Consider the following 23,184-nt stretch of genomic DNA (forward strand, 5'->3'; position numbering starts at 1 on the left):
GCTCCCTGAACCTTCCTTCCTTCCTTAGATCCCGAAAATAACAAGAAGAAAGAAGATCAAGAAGAAGAAGACCCGCCGCGCCGCTGCTAACAGGACAACAACAACTGACTTGGCCCCAGCCCTACCGGCCTGTTGATCCTGGAACCTGCTCCTGCCTAATCTCGGCGACCTCCGCGGACAGCAACCTTGGGACACCCAGAGGACCTGCCTGCCTTGATCCTCTCGAAGATTGGGACTCCCATCAGCAGCGGCTCTGCTGCAACAACCCACCTGGTGCCCACCAGGATGCTCCGGACCAGCCCACTCTGCACCAGCCGAGCCCGGGCCGGGCCAACCCGAACCAAGACCACGAGGACGTCCCCCCAGCGACTGGGACCCTAAGTCCAGTGCCTAAAGACCCTCCTCGATGAACCAGCCGACGCCTGCAGACTCAGAACCAGGGGCCACCCCAACCGCGACCAGCCGAGGGTACGCTTTTCCGACCCCTAAAGACACCCCTGCACCCGGCACCCCGTGGCCCCCTGTGCCTCCCTTTGGGATACCTACCTGTGCTCCAAGATCCCAACTTACCTCTCGAAGTGCTGGTCGCCCCTGGAGAGTCACCGTCCCCGAGCCTGCAGCCTTTGTTCCTTTGTCAAGATCCTCATTGGATAACATTGAGCGCCCGACGCCTCAAAAGCACCCTGCACCCAGCCGCCCGAGTTCCTCTGGCTGTGACCTATCTGTCCTAACCTACTTCCCCCCCTTGCCCTGAGCATGACCAGGAGCCCAGCTCCCACAGCCGCGTGGCCTGCTAGCCAGCCGCCACCAACCGAAGGCCCCCTGCCTCTCATTGACTAACATTGGGCCTAACTACCTCTGCACCCGGCCGCCCCTGTGCCGCTGAGGGTGGACTAACTGTACCTACCTGATCCTGGGGGACACCAGAGTCTGTGCCCAGAACCTTACCTTCACCAACCAAGTACTCACCTGGAGGCCGGTAATTCACTTACCAGCCTTTGGATAACATTGACCCATTTTGACTCGAAAAAGTGTGAAGTTTTGAAAATTGAAAATATTTCTATAAAATCAGCCAAAGTCCGAATTCGAAAATACTCACCTGTGATCAGGAGAGAAGCCAGTACTGTAACTTTCAGCCCAGTACTGAACCGCAGAAGTAATCCCTAGCGGGTTTACTAGTAACCTGTATTTTTCTCCATAGGAACCCATTGTCTGCTTTTCTATGAAATTTCTTCTAAGTGTCTACTTTTGAAACCAGCAAATATTCTTTAAAAATCGTACGGAATACTGAAACGCAATTACCTACCTGTTTTAAGTTAAGGCCCCAGTGCTGGCCCTAGGAGACTAGTGCTGGGTTACAAAAGTAAGGCGATCGTACTTTGTCTGTAACCTGAATTTCCTCCCATTGGATAACATTGTCAGAATCATCTTGAAAAGTTTTTAAGTGTGAACTTTTAAAACAGCTTTATATTCAGGAAAATTCAACACAGTAACTAAAACGTTCTTGCTAATCTGGTTTCAGTTTAGACCCCAGGACTGAATCTAAGACCTAGTCCTGGAACTACCAAAGTAATCCATAAAGTAATCAACTGTACTGTCCTATGAAAAACCCATTGAGCTCAATGCTAGAGTGTGTTTCAGAACTGTATTGCTTATTAGCTATCCTATAATTATTGTGTGTACAAACTTATTGCTCCTCTGCAAAGTATTTACATGAGAGTACTCGTATCTCGAAAAGTATATTTTTAGAACTGTTGGTTCTAAAAATAAAACAACTATATCTGAGGATATAATAACAATTGGCCTGGAGTTCAGTTCTTGAGTGTGTGAAACCTTTTTCTGACCGAGTGTGTACAACATATGCTTTACACTGTCCTCTGGTACTGCCTTACTGCTCGACCAAGCTACCACTTTGGAGAGTAAGGCCGGTTCTGACTTTAACCTCGGTTATACCTTTGGGATTTGTGGACTCTATACACACTGTACTGCCTTATTGTCCAGTATATATAGAACCACTTTCTCACATCCAGGAAAATGATGCAGTTTAAAAAATGTTTCTATTTACAGCGCACACTTAATCTTGCAAGGATGCCTTTTCGGTAAGACTGCCAGGTGCTAAAGTATAATCGTTAACTCTGTGCCCCTGGATGCGACCTCGTCCATAAAAGAAGACTGACAAAGTAAAGGTCAATGTCTCTAAATAGTGAGACTCCATTCGTGGGGTTTTTACTCATTATCAACGCTGTACTGGCTGCATTGCAATAGGCGCCTCACTGATCAGCCGATAACAGTGGAGAAGTTCCCGCCTTACTGTAAATTAACATGCCACACATTTGACCCTGCCCCCACGCCCACTGATCCCAGACCATTCCATGCAGCATAACAGTTAACATACTTTTCTTAAGGCTCTGACAGCTGCAAAACCCATTATTAGATTGACTCGCCTGCTGGTGAAGCATTCACTGTGTCAGAGAAGGTGACTTTCCGTTCCCGATTCCAGAAGTGCCTCGCAGCGCACCAAAGAGGAGTGGACTGCCCTGGACGATCCCAATAGAATGGGCAATCGAGCCCTGCAGCAATCAGTGACAGGGAGACCAGAAGGCCAACCGGCCCGCAGCGCTGGGACCCAGACAAGCGCAAAAGTGTTTCGTGCCTCGGCGCCCACGTTCAGCAGCTGGCTTCCAAGAGCAGGTGGGCTGCACCAGTGTTGAACTTAAGCTAGAACACTTACGTCTAGCGTATGACTACCCCAGCCAATCACTGACTAGATAAGAGTCCAGTCATGGGCTTTCCAGCCAGTCAAATGCCTCCAAAGGATTTCTGACAGCATTTCAATTGCCTGTGAGCCCCAGAGCGCCCACAGCTCATTTCTTCTTCGTGATTTAATGTCTACTAGTCCATCGGACATACCCCTTCCACTTCCACTTCCGATGCACTTCTTCAAAAGCATAAGTTCGCTCATGATTAAACTGGTGTGGGCTGGGTGACAGCCGAGGATAGCATGGGAGATTTTAACACTACCACAAGAGCAGGGGGGAATGGCGGCCCCGGACTTTGTTCTTTATGCATACAGCGCACAAGCACAGGTTTTAAATTTCTGGGTGCACCCTACACCCTTTCAGCCGCACGTGTCAATAGAAGTAGACAGAGCTGCACCTCTACCATTGGCCACGGCAGTATTCCACCCATACAAACGCCCACGCGACAAAATAGACACGGTACAAGTTATGAGATGGGCATTGGAAGGTCTTCGAAAACGGGCACGCTTAGATGTACTCTACGCCCCATCCTTACCACTCCCTAACAATCCGTTGTAACCCCCCCACCCCCAGCTTATGGAACGAAAGGCACAGGCGCGTGGGATTATGCATAACATCACGGTGGGTGGCGATCTCTACCCTGACAACACCTTCCTCACGCTACAGCAAATGGGTCCTTCCGCAGATCCCGCACGCTAGACATGCTCTTGTATTATCAGCTCCGTGCATGCTGCAAGAGTAAATTCCCCACATTTCTAGACCTACCACAGACGTTGCCGGCACTGGAAAATGCATTGGCGGTGGAGTCAGGGCAAAACCTCATCTCACGTATTTACAAAATCACACAGAAGACATGCCTGATCATTGTTCCTACTTCTCGTCGGGCATGGGAGGAGGAACTGGGGGTAAGTCTCATGGATGAACAATGGAGTCTAGGTTGTAGGCAGCTGGAGCGCTTAAAGCCCAATTATCGCCTCCGGCTCATTCACTTTAAGTACCTCCACCGCCTCTACCGCACTCCCATACAGCTACATAAAAAGGGGCTCCGCGAAAATGACTGCTGCTGGGGCTGAGGTACCTCCCCAAGCGACCTTTTTACATCTGGCGTGGCAGTGTAGACCAATAGAACATTTCTGGCTCGCAATACTGAACCACATAAAAGCAATCACTGGGCTGGACCTACCCAGCAAACCATTGACATCCCTACTTGGGGTCCTTGAAACAGTGCGACCTAAATTACGTAAATTGCCAGAGATATTACTCTTAGTGGCCAAAAGACAGATAGCCTTACACTGGGGAGCAACCAGGCCCCTAACGATGAAGGAGTGGGTTAGGAGTTGACAAATTATTGGGAACCTCTAGGTTCTTTGGTTGAATCTGGAACACAATGTGCGTGGTCCAGATTCCACAGAAGAACAGTTGGCTCAGGCTTGTTTACAACGATTTAACCTTGTTCCCCGAAGTTCAATAAAACAAGGGAACTTACCTCGGCATCCTGTATTTATTTATAAGAAGATTTTACACTGGCGACGCAGGAAACTCACCCGAAGATTTCAAGCCTGAAGCCCTGCATGGTATGCAGATCGGGAGGCGGTTGACATTGAAGAGTCATAAATCCGCTTGATATTTCTTTCGATTGCTGGACTCGTGATCCTCGAGGTAAAGCTGAAAACCCCAGAACTGTGGCTGCTTGCGGTGAGACTTTAAAGATTTTTATTGAAAATTGCATTTTGGCCGTGCGTTGTGACGTACTTCATGCATGCGCTGTGACTCGCGCTTTGGAACTTCGCTGCTCGCGCTATCTCAGGAGCGTTCCTGACGTACTTTACACACGCGCTGTGACTCGCGCTTTGGAACTTTACTGCTCACGCTGTCTCACAAGCGTTTCTAGGCAACCCAATCTTTGTGACGCTACGCGCTGAAAGCAATTCATTTGCATGTTGCTTAGCGCTGACGTCACAGTCAGTGTTGCTTAGCACCAGCTGCCTATCTGATGCTGCTCCGATTTTCGCTGCCACGCTCAGCTTAATGAAGTCAAAACGTGTGTCTCAATGCAGTCCTTTCTCCGCTGATACACGCAGCTGCATCTTTTTGCTGGATTGAATTTGTAAATTTCGTTAATACACACAACAAACATATTTATTCATTTGTGTCAAAAATATTTAACGCTGACACACACAGCACACATTTTTCATTCTTATAATATATTTTCAACATAGCATTTTCTCTCAAGTTACAGTACACACATGGAAAGCTTCAAAGCTCCTCCTCCATTTTTAGCTTCGCCAGGAGAACCTCCATTGGAATGGAAACAATGGAAAGAAGGTTTGGAAACTTATATAGAATCAATTGGTGGTGACGACTACACTGGTAAACTTAAATTTGCTATTTTGAAACATTGTCTAGGGGCTGAAGGGAGACGAGTATTAAGTCATTTGCCTCCAATACCCACAGATAATTCCAGTGATGATGATATTGAGGTTTATGAAAATACTATTAAACAACTTGACAAACAATATATAAAAAAAATGAATGAAGTTGTTGCTCGACACAAGTTTTTGAGTAGGCAACAATTATCTAATGAACCTATTGATACTTTTGTCAACGATTTAAGAATTTTGACTGCAAAATGCAACTATGAACATTTTCATGATCAGATGGTAAGAGATCAGATGGTACACAATGTTGCTGATGCTAAATTACAAGAAAAGCTACTCTCTGCACAAGATCTAAACCTAACTAAAGCTCTTGATGTAGCTCATCGCTTCGAAGACATGAAGTTAGGTGTGAAAGAATTGCCGGATAAAAAAAATAGTACATCTGAAGTACACATTGTTTAACCCCTTAAGTGCTGCCGTCGGCCAACGGTCGTCACGGCCACTACCTCCCCAGTGCTGCGCACGACCGTTGGACGTCCATTCAGCACTAGTTCCAATGGACAGCGCAGCACTGGGGAGGTCTATTTACAACGCTTTAAAGGGGTTAAAAAAAAAAATTGTTGAGGAAAGCACCAACAAATCATCAGCTTCTGGTGCTAATTCAGAAAGAAAAGAATATGTTTGCTTCAAATGTGGATTTCCGGGACACTTGGCTACTGATAAACATAAAAATAAGCCAAGTATGTAGTTATTGCAAATCTAAAGGTCATTATGCTAGAATGTGCAGAAATAGGAACAAATTTAAAAATAAAAACGTAGAAGTTAGAAATTCTAGGTCTGTAAATGTTAAAGAAGTTAACAGCGACATTGATGAATCTGAATATTTATAAGCTGTATATGAAATTAATGATACTGGTAAGGATGCACCATTTTGTATGTTACAAATTGGTAACAAAGATATTAAAGTTATGGCCGACTCGGGTGCAAGACATATTTTAATTGGTGAAGAATGGTTAAAAGAATTTCCTGACATATCTTTGCTTCCACCTGACATCAAATTAGTAGGGTATGGTAAGAAACCAATTGAAGTTTTGGGTTATTTCACTTCTGATCTTACCTTTAAAGCTAAGATCAGATCGGCTAAAGTTTATGTGACTACAGAGGGATCCTGTGTTTTGGGTTGGCCACAGCAACGAGACTTGTTGATCACTTTAGATCCCAATCACCCTGATCAAGTATTGGGTTATTCTGATTTGATTTGTCAGGTCAGTAATGTTGTCAGAATGGGAAAAAGTGTTTCCAAAGGCATTTTCCTCTCAGTTAGGATTATTGGAAAAGTTTGTGCACAAGATCATTTTAAAGCACAATGCCATCCCTAAAGTCCATAAAGTCAGGAACATTCCATTATTGTTGAGAAAGGCTGTTAAGAAAGAATTAGAGACTTTGTCAATTGGATGTTATAGAGGAGATCGAATCTTCCGAATGGCTTTCACCAGTGGTTGTAGTACATAAGCCTAATGGTAAGGTTAGATTATGTGTGGACTTGAGAGATCTGAATTCCAATGTTTGGGTAGACAGACATCCCCTACCAAATATCGGAGAGATGTTCGCTAAACTTAAAGATGTTGCAATATTTTCAACTTTAGATTTATCTAATGCGTACCATCAGATTGCTTTGCATGAGGATAGCAAACAACTCACATCCTTTATCACATCTGAAGGTGCTTTTAGATATAAAAGAATGCCTTTTGGGATAGTTTTGGCTTCCTCAGTATTTCAGAGGGTAATGCATAAATTGTTCAAAGATATAGATAACGTTTTGTACATTCAGGACTACATCTTAGTCTTTGGGAAGGATGTACAAGAACACAGAAGTATTATACAAAGTTTTGTCTATTCTTCAAGACAATGGTTTAACCTTAACTAGGGAGAAATGTAAATTTGGGATGGACTCTGTTGATTATTTAGGTCATTCCATCAGTAAGAAAGGTATTTCTCCAAAACAAAATTTAGTGAAAGCAATTGAAGGTGCTCCAGAACCTCAAAACAAAGACCAGTTGAGGTCTTTTCTAGGCTTAGCATAGTATTACGCTAAATTTATTCCATCATTTGCAGACAAGACAACGCATAAGAGAAATGTAATGAAAAAAACATCAAATGTTTGTTTGGGATTTAAATTGTAAGGAAGAATTTGTTTTTCTGAAAAAATGTATAGCTTCAGCACCTGCGTTATCCCCATTTGACACATCTTGTGAATCTGTTATTTCTGATGGAAGCAATGTTGGAATTGGTGCAGTGCTCATGCAGAATCAAAAAAGGACATCTTGTCACTATTGGATTTGCATTAAGACCCCCTAAGAGGTGCAGACGATAAGTACTACACTCTTGAAAAAGAAACACTTGCTTGCTGGTGGGGCATTGAATATTTTCGTAAATACGTGTATGGTACAGTATTTAAAGTCAGGACTGATCATCGTCCTTTGGTAGAGTTGTTTACGACTAAACAGTGTGGCAAAGCAACAGCTAGAATTGCCAGATGGCAATATAAATTACAAGATTGAGATATTGGATGTGTTAAATTTGGCTAAAAAGGGGAAAGCTGCTGGTCCAGATTCAATCCCGATTGAGGTTTATAATATGCTTCAAGATGAAATTATCCCGGTGTGGCTGGATCGGTTTAGTGAAATATTAAAGGGCACTTCTCCTCTACCTAAGTAATGGTCTGATGCAGTTATCACCCTGATCTTGAAGACTGATAAGGACCCTGTGGAGTGTCAATCGTATCGTCCTATATCATTATTAAATGTGGACTTTAAAGTTTCGCATGGATTTTGAACAAACGGCTCTGCAAAATTATAACCCAGATAATACATGAAGACCAGAAGGGCTTTCTGCCGGGTAGGCAAATGTCAGAGCTGGTGTATACCCTGATTGGTTCAGTGGACTTGGCCTTAGCTTCGGGTTGCCCTCTGTCAGTCATCACGGTTGACGCGGCCAAAGCTTTTGACCGCGTCAATTGGCATTTTTTAGACAGAAACCTCAATGTTATGGGCTTTACGGTAGGCTTTAGAGAGGTAATCAAAAAAATCTATAGTTCACCCCACGCACGCATTCTGGTTAACGGTAGTCTATCCCCGATTGTGAACATAGAACGCGGAACGAGGCAGGGTTGCCCGCTGTCCCCCATCCTATTTGATATCTATTTGGAACCTTTTGCTCAGAGTTTAAGGTTAAATGAAGAGATTACCCCATTTAAAGTGGGTGGGCTTGTCAGGAAACTTGCCATTTATGCAGACGATCTAGTCCTGTTTTCCTTGTGTGTAGATACTACCCTGCAGGAGCTTATGATCGAATCTGACACCTTCGGGAAGTTCTCAGGTTATGAGATAAATAAAGATAAAACAAAGGTAATGGCTTGGAATATAGCAACTCAGGGGGAAGACTATGAGACAGAATTAAGATACCTTGGGATCACAATAACTCAAGACATTAGGAAAATTCCAACGGTGAATTTAGCAAGAATCTCAAGGGAAGTGGAGACTCTCTTAAAAAGATGGCAGAACATACCATTATCACATTATGGTCGTGTTAATTTAATTAAGAGGTGTGTTCTCCCATATATACCTATCTTTTTAATAATATACCTTTGGAGTTCCCTAAAACTGAGATCCTGAAAATCCAGGGTAGGATTTCTTCCTTTATTTGGGCACGAAAGAGGATTAGACTCTCTTGGAAAAAACTCAGATACAAATTCCCACAAGGTGGTTTGGGTTTACCCGACTTTCAATTTTATTGCTGGGCCTATCAACTAAAAAATGCACGGATGCTATTGCACTCTCCGGATGATTCCCTAATTGGTAGCATGTTTAAAGCCATGTTGGAGGGGGTGGGGGAATCTTGTTATATGTATAAATTTGGGTCCCTCAAATTCTACAAAGAAGGTGCGGTTGAAAACTCTTGGGATGGCGGCCAAACTCTGGTCGGACTGTTGTTGCTGTTTGGGGCTTTCTTATTATAGCAAGTGGGAACCCTGTGTGGGGCTCTCCTGGAACACCGGATTGCCTTCTAGACGCCCTATCCTACCCATTAAAAGCGGCAGGAGTTTTAGTATGGGGGGACCTGGTACAGGACAGTAAATGTCTTCCTTGGGAATTTTGGAACCAAACCACTGCCGGAACTCTGTCCAGATTCAAGCATTATCAGCTTTCGTCCTGGTGTAAATCTCAAAGTTGGTCCAGTAGTCTGAATGATGATATGGAGAATGATCTGCAAAACCAATCCCCGAGGAAGAAAGAAGTTGCTCTTTGGTACTCCTATCTTCTGGTTGCAGCAGAAAAAAGAATGGATAAGCCGTACCGGGTTTGGGAGAATTACTTGCCAGGCGAAGACTGGAAGAAGTTTTGGCAAGTATTTATTGACATGCTTTATCCTGTGGTTAAATCTGCTGCACTCAGAAGAAATCATTTCTTCACAATCCACAGGATATACTGGACGCCGCTAAAAGATCACTAAGCTGAAGGGTGGAGGTGCTGCAAGTTGCTGGAGGTGTGGTTTTCAGAGTGCGGATGACATCCATATTTTCATGTCCTGCCCCAGAATACACAAATTCTGGTTGGATGTTGGTAAGACCATCTCCAGGGCTATGGGTCTAGAAATACAGGTAAGCCCAATTCTTATTTTTTGTGGTGTGTTGGACATGGTGGCTGGGATACAACCTCAGTCTGGGTCCCAATGTAAATTGGTGTTCTATTTGATACTGTTGGCAAGGAGGGAGATCTGCCTGTTGTGGCGACAAGAAACGCCCCCTAGTTGGAATGATTGGTGGAAGTCTGTTAAATATTATCGAGCCATAGACCAGAGGGTTACCACCTCAAGGGGTAGGCCTGAGTCTGGGTTATTTTGGAATTGGCAGGACTACCCCCCCTGAGTAGAGACTAGATTATAGATCATGGCCTAAACTGGTTAGACTTGGATTTAGGACACTTCCAATGATTAACACCTCTGGGTCAGCTCAAGTTGAGTATAAACGGGTATTCCCCGTTTAGATTAAATCAGCTGAGACTAAGTATCCACCAAAAGCTATTTGCGCCAGTGGCGGGACAGGTCGAGGTGGCAGTAGCTACGGAGGTCATATGAGGAGTTTACAAAAAACAAAAAACAAAAAGATTTTCACTTCAAAGTGGAATACATTCCTGGAATAAAAAATGTACTGGCTGACTGTTTGTCAAGATTACCTGTTAAAGATGACAATAGTGTTATTGATGATACTGAATGTGAAAAAGTTGTATCCGTATGTGAAGTTTCTAATGGGTGCATAAAGGAAGATCAATGGAGAACAGCATGTGTAAATGATGATGATATTATGAAAGTCCTTTGTCAGAACTAAGTGGCCCAAGAAAGCTGAGTTGTCTCAAAGTTTGTTACCTTTTTCTCAAGTTGCACAGGAATTGTCCATTCAGGACGATATTTTAATGAGGGGTTTACAATTAGTAGTACCTCATGATTTCAGAGAAATTGTTTTAGACATGGCTCATGAAGGACATTCTGGTATGTCTAGTATGAGGAGAAGAATTGGGAGTGCATTTTGGTGGCCTGCTATTGATAGATGCATTGAGAGAAAAGTTAGATCTTGTATTGAATGCAACATTAGTGACAAATCGCAGAAAACGTTGGTTTATCATCATGCTCCTATTTCAAGACCTAAACAAGTGTGGGAATGGGGAAAGTCACAGAAAAATATGTCAATCGACATCTATCCAGACATATTGAACAAGTACAGGCATTGGATGAGTCTCAATCAGGATTCCGCCCCAAATACAGTACCGAATCTACTTTGCTGTCGGTTACTGATGATCTCCATGCTTACCAGGACAAGGGCTTATCAGTCATCTTGGTTCTATTAGATCTATCGGCAGCGTTCGACACCGTATCTCATTCCATCTTAATTCAACGGTTGTCGAGCGCTGGCCTTAAGAACAAAGCCCTCGAATGGCTAAAGAGTTTCCTAGCTGACCGTACCCAGAGAGTCACCATGGGTACATACCGCTCGGTGGAAATTGAGATTTCTAAGGGGGTGCCACAGGGCTCATGTTTGAGCCCTACGCTCTTTAATATCTATGTGGCACCCCTGGCAGGAGTGCTGCGTAGATACGGCTTTGTTCCCGTATCTTACGCAGACGACACGCAACTCCTGTTTCCCTTCAAATCTCTTTCCGCCGAGGTTAGGAACTCTTTCTCAGCTGGCATGAAAGAAGTGGCACATTGGATGTCTTCCAACTATCTCCAATGCAATGTCAGCAAAACGGAGATCATGCTGTTTGGGGAAGCTAGGATACTCTGGACTCCGGATTGGTGGCCTGCAGAGTTGGGGGCTGTTCCCGAACCCAAGCAGATCGTGAAGAACTTGGGTATTCGGCTCGATCATGATCTATCACTTAAACAGCATACCAGCTACATATCAGGGATATGCTTTTACACTATTGGCCTACTTTGTAAAGTCTTCCCCCTTCTACCCAACTCAGTGAGGAAAATCCTCGTTCAAGCACTCATCCTGAGCAGGATAGATTACTGCAACGGTTTGCTACTATCCGTCAACGAAGGAGTGCTAGATAAACTGCAGGTTATTCAGAACACGGCAGCCCGCCTTGTTCTGAATGCCCCTCCGAGAACTCCCTCTAAACCGCTCCTGGAGCAATTACACTGGCTCCCAGTTAGACAAAGGGCCAAATTTAAAATGTGTTGTCTGATCCACAAGTGTCTGAACGGACAGGGACCTACCTATCTTGAACGGAAATGTATTCCTTATGTCCCAGCACGGTCCCTCAGATCAAGTACCAATCTTCTACTTGTGGTCCCCCAAGTCAAAAAAGCTAGGCATGGAGGTAGAGCTCTTTCCACTATGGGCCCAAAGCTGTGGAATAAACTACCACTGACCTTAAGACAATGCAAAGAACATCTAGCTTTCCGCAAGCAATTAAAAACTATCCTATTCAAAAATGAAATCTAAACTCTTCCCTCAGTATGTTCACAGATTTACCGGTCAAAAGCGCAGAGATACTCCAGCTGGAGTGATTCTAGCGCTATACAAAACCATAAATAAATAAATAAATGTGTGTCACTGGACATTGCTGGACCGATGTGTTTTTGTCATAATCCAGTTTACGCTATTATTTTAATTGATCAACTATCTCAATGTCCTGAAGTTAAATTTGTTTCACAGGTTACTTCAAAAGTTGTCATTCAGTTTTTAAATGATGTTTTTGAGAAGGAAGGTTTTCCTGTGTCAATTCTAACTGACAATGGTGTGCAATTCACTTCTGTAGAAATGAAGTAATTCATTGAAAGTCATGGTATCATGCATAAACGTTCTTCTGTATACTATCCCCAAAGCAATGGAATTGTAGAGCGATGGATAAGAGTATTGAAAGGTGGTTTACAACTACTTGCCATTAGCAATGGGAAGAATTGTCATGATGCTGTCAACAAATTACTTTGGAATTATAGGAATACACCCAGAAGTGAAGGTGATACATCTCCTTTTGAGAAAATGAGAGGTAGGAAGAGTTTATGTAATTTGAGTTGGCAAAGGATGAGAAATTTAGTGGACAAAGGAAATGAAGTTACCAAACCTATTATAAAACAGCCACATGTTATGGAGAATGATTCAAACAAGATTACCTCTTGTCCTGTAAAAGTTGATGACTGGGTACGTGTAAAAAAGGGTAGAATTGTGAGGTCAGGTGAATCTCGATTTTCTGCCCCCATGAAGGTGGTTAGGGTTGGGAGCCAAGTTGTGGAGTTGACTGATGGAAATGTTTCGAGTTTTTCAAAAGTTGTGAAAGTTACTTAAGGGTTTTCTTCTAAAGGAGATAACTATGGAGTTCGTTCATTACGAGATCAAAAAGTCTTGCGTGAAAATTTGAACTGGCGAAAAGGTATCAATATTCTTTCAACCTTGGGAGAAGCCTTGTTAATGTAAGACAGAGACATGCACCAGTATCGTGCAAAGACTATGATACGAGGACATACATTTCCATGTTACAATGTTCACTTTTATGCTTTTAGTTTATTTCGCTTTTGTTTTAAATGTTATGTAATTTTAGCTGATGTGAAAGATGATACATTATCATTCTGTTGTGTTTCGATAATCTCTTTCAGTGTTTACAAAGAAGGGAGATGTGTGGTATTCTAGGTTCTTTGGTGGAATCTGGAACACACTGTGCGTTGTCCAGATTCCACAGAAAGACAGTTGGCTCAGGCTTGTTTACAATGATTTAACCTTGTTCCCCGAATTTCAATAAAACAAGGGAACTTGCCTCGGCATCCTGTATTTATTTATAAGAAGATTTTACAGAACTCCTGCCGGCCAGATCTCATCCGAGAGACATATGGGACCCTTATGTTAGTTGGCTTAATTCTGTGGCTGCAGATGAATAAGAAAGCAAAGATTGTATGATATGATTCGAGGGGGACATGCCCTAAGAATGTAATGTATAGCGATGTCCTTGGGAAACTTATCAATGTACTATAACCCTAATGCAGATGTTGATTGACACCTTGTGTTACAGGAACTGTGATTTCACCCGCCTAGTGGGACAAAGGTACTGGTATTTTGATATCACAAGCAGACTAACTTATGAAGATTGCATTGCACTTTATGTTATAGTTATTTTTGTTATGAAAATGCAAATAAAAATCATTTTTTTAAAAGTATTACCTGAGGGAAGAGGACTTCCTGATCTTACACGTGGACAATTCAGGATGACGACGAGGACTATGATGATTAGAGTTTGGATTTAGGTACTGTAGAATCTCAGGAAAGTGATGTGGCACAGGAAGCACCATGATTAATGAATACTAAAGTGTCATGATTGTGAAAACAAGATTCTAGAAGAAGGAGGAATTGCGAGTGTAAAACATGACATGCATTTCATCCAGATTTGTACCACTATAACCTACTTCCTCACACAGGAAGTACCCAACTTGGATGCTGAAGTACCTTTCATTTTGGCTCTCAAGGAGCGAAATAACTGAAAAATCCTTCTCAGCTGAAAGCAGTTTATGTTTTTGTTACTAGTGAAGGTCGTTCTCATGAGCTCATCTAAACACCTGTTCATATTCCTTGAGTGATATCTTAGCATGTGACCAATATTAGCAACTTGTATATAGTACAGTATGAAATTGGGTCTTGTCAATACTACTTCAGCTTGCCTACATCAATTGTTACAGGGGGACCACTCCTCACCCCCACCAATTATGTGATCCAAAGACAAGTAATTTTTCGTTTGTCAATAAACATTTTCAAACTGTAAGCAAGGGGTAAGGAGATTTCCTGAATGAACTTAAATCATAAACTCTTTGTTTGCTACCACAGGACAATAAATCACCCAACACAACACACTAACCACACCACATCGAAAAACACCTAACACAGGTCAGATATGTCACAAAGTATGCCATCTTGGAGTTCCCAATAGCATTTACCTTCTAATAGAACACTATTCAACGCTTTTGAATACATAATGGTCCTATTCTGCTAACCAGATCATAAAACGTCTGGCTCTACAATATGCATAACTAGAAACCAAATCAAAGATTTGACAGAGCGCGGACACTCTAAAAGCACATCTCTCACAAAACCAAACTAAATTCTTAGTCACAAAGCCTCAGTTTCACATGCAAAAGAGACTGTAGCCATAACGTAACTTGAGAGTTCCTCACCTAAGAACACACCCCAATTTTTACCTTCATTTCTTTTTTTTAAATATATTTATTGCACATATTCAACAATTTCATTTCCAACAATCTGCCCACCATCCCCTCCCCCCACGCACCGATAGAAAGAAACAGTAAACCTGTAATTCATAAACTGGGTGAAATTAATTAAGAATAATTTTAATTCATTAACTGAGCTGAAAATTGAAAAACCTCAATACTTAGAAGAAAAACAAACGTAAATCACAAAATTCAAAGTGCATTGTCCAAAAAAAAAAAAAAAAAAAAAAATGATCTGTGGGCACCCGCCATACTACACAGTAAGCATACATACTACATTAATTTACTCATCTAGATAAGGGTGCCTATATTAACTGCCCTCTCCTCCTTGCCAGATAGCCTTTTCTAGCATAGACCGCTTTCTCCAGATTGGAGACTGCTAATAAGAGAGCTAAGCACTGCTGAAAATGTGGGGGTTAAGGGTCTAACCATGCCGAGGCAATTGTTAGTCTCAATCTAGCCTTCGAGGCAGCGAGAAAATATTCTATTTCCTGAGTCACTTCCTCTTCTTGTAGACGTAGTAAAATTACATTTGGGGTCAACAATACTTCTATATTCAATTTACAATGAAAAATGTTTTCGATTTTTTTCTTTAAGCGGATTAAAGAGGTGCATGTAGCAAACATATGAACTACATCTGCGCATAATGTGGTACACGGGGCAGTTTGTTCTCCTACCCTTTCCCCATTTCACAATTGTAGCTGGTGTGTAATATAGCATAAAAACAGGTCTTTAAAAACTGCTCTTGTTAGTTAGCCGACATTGAAACAGTTTTGAGATAATATAAGAGCTTTAGTGAACTTGGCTTCTGAAATCGCTGTCTTCTCTTGCCATTTAAGAGAAAATTTGTCAAGATAGTCTTTCATTTCATTATTTAATTAATGATATATCGTTCCGATACGGATATTATTCTCTGCTATTAAAATCTTCACCAGTTCCTCTTTATAAAGACTATTGGGACCACCCCCCTTGCGTTGTAGGTAATCTCTTATTTGCAGATTCTTAAAAATCTCCCTATTGTTAACACCAATCTAACTTCAAAGTCATCAGAAGTTACAAAGCCAGAAGGAGAAAAACAAGTACCTCATTTATCTATACCTGATTGAACCCACTTTTGAATATAGCCGTCCCAAAGGATTTCTGGCAAGTTGGGCTATTCTGAACTGGAGTATAGCAAATAGGTCTTCCTAAACCCATCAATTTCCGAAGAGAGGCCATACAGTTTTGACTCCCAGGAGACACTTAAAACATACTTTTTTTATAGTAGCTCTGCTCCAATTGTCTCCAAAGGCACCCCCATGCCTCCCTGCCAATTAACAACTCGAATGTAGAAGCTATGGGTTATGTGGGTTCGTTTGTTGATGGCTCACTAAGCAAGATAAGACTATATTGCAGCATGGTGGCCCAATAATACAATTTAAGATTTGGTAGAGCCCAGCCTCCTCTTTCTCTTGGAAGTAAGATATTTCAACGCCCTTCTATGTTTGACATAAGCGAATAAAAAACCTTGTAAAGATAACATCAAATGCTTTTAACCATTCCTTCAAGAATTCCAGGAGAATAGATCTAAAAAATATAAGATTTTAGGGAAGAAAATCATCTTATCACATTGCATCTTCCAATCATTGTAAGATGTAAATTATTCAAGCTAAAAGGCTCTTTTTTAGCATTCCCTACAGGAGGCTCCAAATGTTCCTTTACAATTTCCTCCACTTTGGATGATATGCAGACACCCAGATATGCTGCATTTTTTACCACTCGTTTGTCTACCATCAAGATCTTATCATTCTTAATAATTTGAGTCTTATCTTTATTCATAGAGTAGCCAGATATCTTCCAAAAAAGTAGATTATTTTGAGTGCAATTTCCAGTTTGGGGGTCACGGTTATTGGTGGAATTGCAGTATTTCGCTCTACTTTTCGTATAAACGGATCAACATTCAGTGCAAACAGAAGTGGGAGCAAGGACATCCCTGTCGGGTTCTCTGGGCGATCACCACAGGCCCTGTCATGTCCCCGGAAATACAGATATTAGCTACAGGTTTGCAATATAAGGCTTTAATTCCCTTTATAAACCCTGATCTTTCTTACTTTCATTTCAAAGAGCTCCTTTAGAATATGCAAGCTAAAGTAGAACATATCCACATGCAAAATTCAGCTCTAAAGATATTGCATTCAGTAAGTAGGACTTTCTATAGCACTAACACTTCTGGCCAGACAATGGGCAACTGTTCAACTTTATGGTAAAAAGTAAACATCAAAGTCTAAGGGCTCACACACCTCAATTTTGAGAATGCTTGTATTAAAAAAAACATATCCAACAATCTCATCACTTCACTGACAAATACATTTAATCCACAATAGCCAATTACAGTCAAAGGGGAAATGCCAACACCTTGTAGAAGAGTGCTTACGTTCTAAAAGTGTTACGGCTAAGTGTACAAGTGCACTATACAAATGCTCGTAATACAACAAAATGTACCTTTTCTTTGTGCATTCCTGTATCGCAGCTGGTAAGGCTACATCATCAGCACATGCCGACCAGTTACTGTATAAGCGGGATGTTTCTAGGGATGGTGAAGAACTTGAAATGCCACCTAGCAATGGGGAAAACAACTGTGCGTCCATCGTTTGTTCTTTATGGTTTACCTAAAGTAAAAAGAAATCAGCACCTTTGTCATTTTAAAATATACAGTCAGTTGAAAACACCATAATATGCAAAGACGAAAACCTACATGCCGTCTGCGTTTCATGTACTCAGATATATTGTATTTGTCAAAAGACAAAGGGTCTTCTAGAGCGCTGAAAAAACATATAAAATGGTCAATGCTTTAAAAGATTTTGCACAGTTTGTTTCATTGTATTTGGGTGAACAAAAGGCAAAGTAGTGGAGACTTTAGCACAGGCAGTTTTTTCACTGCAGTAATGACTGCCATGTATGCAAAAGGCTAGCCTCTCCTCTTGAGGAGACTGAGTACATATTATGTTGCACAAACATCTGGTTTCATCCCTTAGTGTTTTCATCGTGAAGACAGGGCAAGTCAAGAGCTGATGAACATCAGTGTAGCTTTCTACGAGAGCAGAAGATGGCCTGAGTGCTGTTCATCAGCAAACGCACATTTAGTTGGGCAGAACCAAAGGCACCTTAAGCAGTTATTTTGTATTATCAGCCACAATGATTACTATTTACAACTACAGGTTCGTTTAGTCTTTTTAATAATAGAAAATCAAATAAATGTGTATGGGCACAATACTGAGGAATTCGGTAATGCTGGGGGGTGGGCAAATTATGAAAAAATGTGGTATCAAACAAGATTGCCTCCTGATACATTTGAAACAAATCGGCCTTGTTGGCACTACAGAAAATCTAACAGTGATAAGTGCTTTAGCAGGATTCTGTCACAGTCTGTCAATGTTGGCACTGTGGCACTAAGGAGATAGCGTTATCCTCGGATATCCGATTTTAACTTCCAACATTCCAAATGAGTATGCAGTCTAACTTTGCCTGGTATCTACTTGATGCTTCTGAACTGCTACTAAGTTTACCCTCTTGTTTCGGAGGGCATGTAATTTCTTTCTAGGTCTGTAATTTGACAGCACAGCAGTCTACTGACCTAATTTTAACAATACCGAGAAGCGGATTTGAGGCTGCCCCTTACAGACAATTTTCTTTCTTTGATCAGCTTTTTTCAGCCCTCTGCTTGAGATTGTTAATTAAGTCTTGGCGCAGCCTAATAAAGTTTTATTTTCTCACCTAATACTAATAACTGGTTGAGACTAATTGTGTGCCATGGCTAAAGTGCTTGCATAAAACTTCATATGGGACTACTACACAACTATAATACCCTCTCTGTTGGGTCGTGCTGCCTATGGATATAGGCAGCACGACCGGACAGAGATGTTGTGGCTTTCTTTAATTTTCTAATGCTACAAACGTTAGCATACTAAAAGAATTTCTATAGGCGGTGCAAATTCTTGCTTTATCATTGCTTCTTTCATGATATTTCTTGGTCTTGTATTTAAATGCATGGTAATCTTCCCTCTTCCTTGTTGAAACAGTCTAGGTCTGCCTCAGTCTCTACAGTTGCATTCTGAGCTGCTCACTTATCGGATGACACAAATGCTCTACTCTCTTTACTGACGACTGCATATTTGTCTTTCCTGCAGGTGTTAATATGAATTGTTTTAAATGAAAAACAAGCACTGGCAAAGGCAATAGTTCGGACAGTTAAAAGTGTTTGATAATATTTGGCAGCTTTATGTATGTTGACCCTCAGATGCCCTAGAAATGTAATTTCATAACAAAGCAACATCCTGGAACTACATACAACAGTATGTAATAAAGAAGGAGCTATTTGCTGAACACACTGTATTGGCAGAGTTAAGCTGTACTTTAAAAAGAAGAGTTTTGAAAATGAATTAGGAGGGAAGTCAGAAGATGAATTTGTATTTGGTCAAATTAAAAGGCACATAGCAAAGTATTTGATAAAAGACTAGCCCCCAGATGCATCAAGAACCCATTTTGCTATTCCTTAATAGCGAAAAATAACGATTCGCTATTAAGGAATAGCAAAATGCAATGCATGAAGAAATCACTAAAAAAAAATAGCGATTTCTTAAAATTCCTTAATTACGACTCGCAAATTGCGAGTCGCAATTAAGGAATACAACCCCATTCATTCCTATGGGCCTAGAGGCCCATAGGAACGAATGGGAAGACATTCTCAATTTGCGAATCGCAATTAGCAATTCGCAAATTGAGAATGCGATTCCAAGGGTGCAGGGGTGTCCAAAGGATACCCTGTTGCAACCCCTGAAATTGATCTGTGCACATATGTTGCACACACATGCCCTTGTGCGCAACATGAAACTTTGAAAAATGCACTTTAGTGCATTTTTCAAAGTAAGTGCATTTTTCAAAGTTTTTGCAAATTACCATGAAGTTCAACTTCATGGTAATTTGCGAGCCCTATTAGCGAAATCGCTATTTTTTTTAACTTTAATGCATTGCATTTAAGGAATCTCAATTTGAGATTCCTTAAATGCAAGTAATCGCAATTTTGCAATTTCTTAATTTGCGATTTTTGCATTTGGGATGATGCATCCCAAATGCAAAAATACTGGTCGCAAAGGGGCAGATTATGAGAATCTGCCCCTTTGCGAGCGGATTTTACCTTGATGCATCTGGGCCTAAATATTTCACTTCATCTTTAGGAAAGGCTATGTGCGATGTCTTTACTGTGAGGGGGGAAAATGCAGTAACTTCAACAATATAGCAAGAAAGCAAAACAAATGAACACACAACGGCGATTTGTGAATCCAGGCAGTGTCCTGGCGCCAGGACTCAGCACCTGGACACAGATACATCAGTGCCCAGGTGCACTAGCCAGCGGAATATGAATCCGTGAAGTTTCCACTCTAGTGTCTCACTGGTTACATCTTAGAAAGGGGTCTATGAATGTATGCATTTTTATATAGCGCATACTTTCCCCAGAGGTGTCAGAGGGCTTTACAGAAGAGCGGAGTAAATTACATAAGGTAAAAAAAAGAGTAACATGGTAGCGAGTACACTACTTATATGTACAACGGTTACTCGTAGTGTGATTTACAGATTAACAAATTAGATTATTCACGCAAGATTATATATTAAGAAAAGGTGGGGTGATTAGGGTTACACAATTACAAAATTGAGACAATCGTAGTAACAATCAGGATCATGACCTAAAATGAGAGGGCTTATGCCTGGAGGGGAGCTTCCCGAGGAGAATTATTGATCGAAGTGTCTGTGGAAGAGAAGAGTTTTAAGATCTGTTTTGAAAATCCAGAAAGAGGCAGTAGTGCGAAGGTTTGAAGTAGTAGAAGCGTCATAGTACTGAGTACCTTTGAGCGAATGGCGTAAACAACTCTGGCATATCTGGGAATCCATTTGAGCAATGCTTTGATAATTCACCTGCTGTAAAATGTAGCAGGCTCGTATGTGGCAACGGTACAGATAGTAACAAAAGGAAAACAACGTGCAGACTGGTATTTTTAAATAAACAACACAGCAGAGAGCAGCAGAAATCCACACACCTAGAAGCAGCCAAAAGTAATTTAATGAACGCACGTCCAGACGGCAAAGCTAGAGACTACTTCGCATACGCGGTCCCCTGGTCATGATAGAAAAGGCAGGTAATAAAATCTTAATGCAATGAATTGATGGCAACGGACAGAGAATCTGCGTTGTCAAGTGAGTTTTAAAACCTGTCAGGGGCCGCTGCTGGCATTAAACTGGCCTTAATCGGCTCCACGGCAGCCGTGGAGCACGGGCAGCGACTGCTGCAGCTAGGGCTCTGCGGCTACCATGGAGCCCGGGCCCGCCCGACCGACCCAGCCGGAAACACAGACTGTTGCCATGCTCTCAGCTGCTCTGCCTTCGGTCGCTCCCTGGCCGGCTTATGACAGTCCACCCATCGCCAGGCTGGACAGCGAGCACCTACTGTCCTAACACCCGCTCCCCGCATTCCTTCAACCAAGACTTACATGGTCGGGCTCCAACCCTGCGCCCCGCGGTAGCCATGTCAGACGACGTCACGGTTGAGTCGGGAGAGCTGGGAAGTGTAGTCTGAGAAGGGTAGGGGCGGAGCTAGAGCGGAAGTATGGGCAGTACCATTATATCAGGCAGACTACAATCCAGTAAACTTCGGTACGGTTTAAAGGGAGGATAGTTGGGCTCGACTGGGTAATGTAAGCGACGCAGCAAATTGAGACGTCAACTGGGGGATCTTGGTTAGTCCATTATACCACCAAGGGTGCTCGTTTTTTAAGAGAACCAACAATCATGGGCATACAGGGATATAGATCCATGAGCTAGAGATCGTCATAAGGGTGCCGGGCACTCAGGATCGGCTGTAGGCATCGGCGAGCTCGGCGCGGGGGCACCCGGAGCTATGTGCATTAAGATTATGCAAACAGCAGCGCACATCTCATCTTGCTCCAACCCATTCCGTGTCCCTGCGTGCTCGTTTCTCCGATTTGCCACTTTAAAATGGTATTAATCATTTCACCATCATACCGTGGGCGATGTTTTTAACACCCAATTAGCCCCCTCCTTGCCCTCCCTTCTCACCCCTGCTAGGGTGACCAACTGGCATGGGTGCAAATTCAGGATGGTGAGTGTAGAAATTCAGGACAAAGGGTCAAAATTCAGGACAAAACTTCGGGATAAAAGGTACGTTTTACAGACACGTCAGAGAAGGTCGTGCAATAGTATATAAGTAAGCCCATCCATATCCAAACATATTCATCCATTTGTAAACCTATCCATCATGTATCCTTCCATCCTTCATTTCACTCATCCATTCCTCCATCCATCCGTACGCTCATCCATCCACTCTTTCACTTATCCATCCAGCCATTTACCCTTTCACCCAGCCATCCTTTCACTAACTCATCTATCCACCTAGTCACGTATCCTTCCATTCACCTTTTCTGTCATCCACTCATCCTCCCTTTCTCTCTCCATTGATCCTTTCTCTTAGCCATCCTTCCTTCCATCCATCCACCGATCCATCTACTCATCCACTCATGAATCCATCCATTGATCCTATCACTCATCCATCCATCCTTACTCTCATACATCTACCCTTTCGTTCCTTCACTCATCTATCCATCCTTTTGTCCATCTACCCTCCCTTTCACTCACTCATCCATCCTTGCATCCACCCTTTCACTCATCTGTGTATCCAATCACCCGTTCACTTATCAATCCATCCATCATTTCACTCATCTATCCAACATTCACTCGCCCATCAGCCACTCTTTCACTCATCCAACCATCCATTTACCCATCCATCTACTCTTCCATCCATACATCCATTTATCTTTTCTCTCATCCATCCTTCAATCACTCATACATCCATCCATCCTTTCATTATCCATCCATTCACCCTTTCATTCATCCATTCACTAATCCATCCACCCATCCTTTCACTTACTCACTTGCCCACCTTTTCATATCAAGTATGAGCTGAGCCTTTGTCTGCAGAGTTGCAGACAGAAGAGGCCCATCAAGAATGTCACCTTGCTGTAGTTCCTAAAGCATGGGGGAGGGTTTAATATGCCCCTGCACATAGGCAATCTGAAAAGGTGGAAATCATGAGTCATGTATGATGCACACTGCCAGGCCATGAGAAGGCTGTGACACGGTGTTGTTTCCGAGGCTTTAAGCTGGAACAAATGGGGGGGGGGGTTTAATGTAATTAAGGGCGTGGCTTAAAACACCTAAGCTAAAAA

At 42.2% G+C, this 23,184-nt stretch overlaps 1 protein-coding gene across 2 annotated transcripts in view; it reads right to left on the bottom strand.

The window, feature by feature from the left end:
* The window catches only part of LOC144786252 (meiosis-specific coiled-coil domain-containing protein MEIOC-like), a 262,476-nt gene that overhangs the window by 229,412 nt on the left and 9,880 nt on the right, over positions 1-23,184 (bottom strand). Inside the window, exons 1-2 of one of the 2 annotated variants that reach the window (XM_078665298.1) lie at positions 21,433-21,520; positions 17,393-17,559 (exon numbers count right to left, since the gene is read on the bottom strand). In XM_078665298.1, coding sequence (XP_078521424.1) covers positions 17,393-17,538 — 146 coding nt within the window. In that variant the 5' untranslated portion in view covers positions 17,539-17,559; positions 21,433-21,520. Of the gene's footprint in view, positions 1-17,392; positions 17,560-21,432; positions 21,521-23,184 lie in introns of those variants that run through there. The other variant, XM_078665297.1, reaches the window with a different exon arrangement.

The sequence above is a fragment of the Lissotriton helveticus genome, chromosome 10 (assembly GCF_964261635.1).
Source record: "Lissotriton helveticus chromosome 10, aLisHel1.1, whole genome shotgun sequence".
NCBI lineage: Eukaryota > Metazoa > Chordata > Amphibia > Caudata > Salamandridae > Lissotriton > Lissotriton helveticus.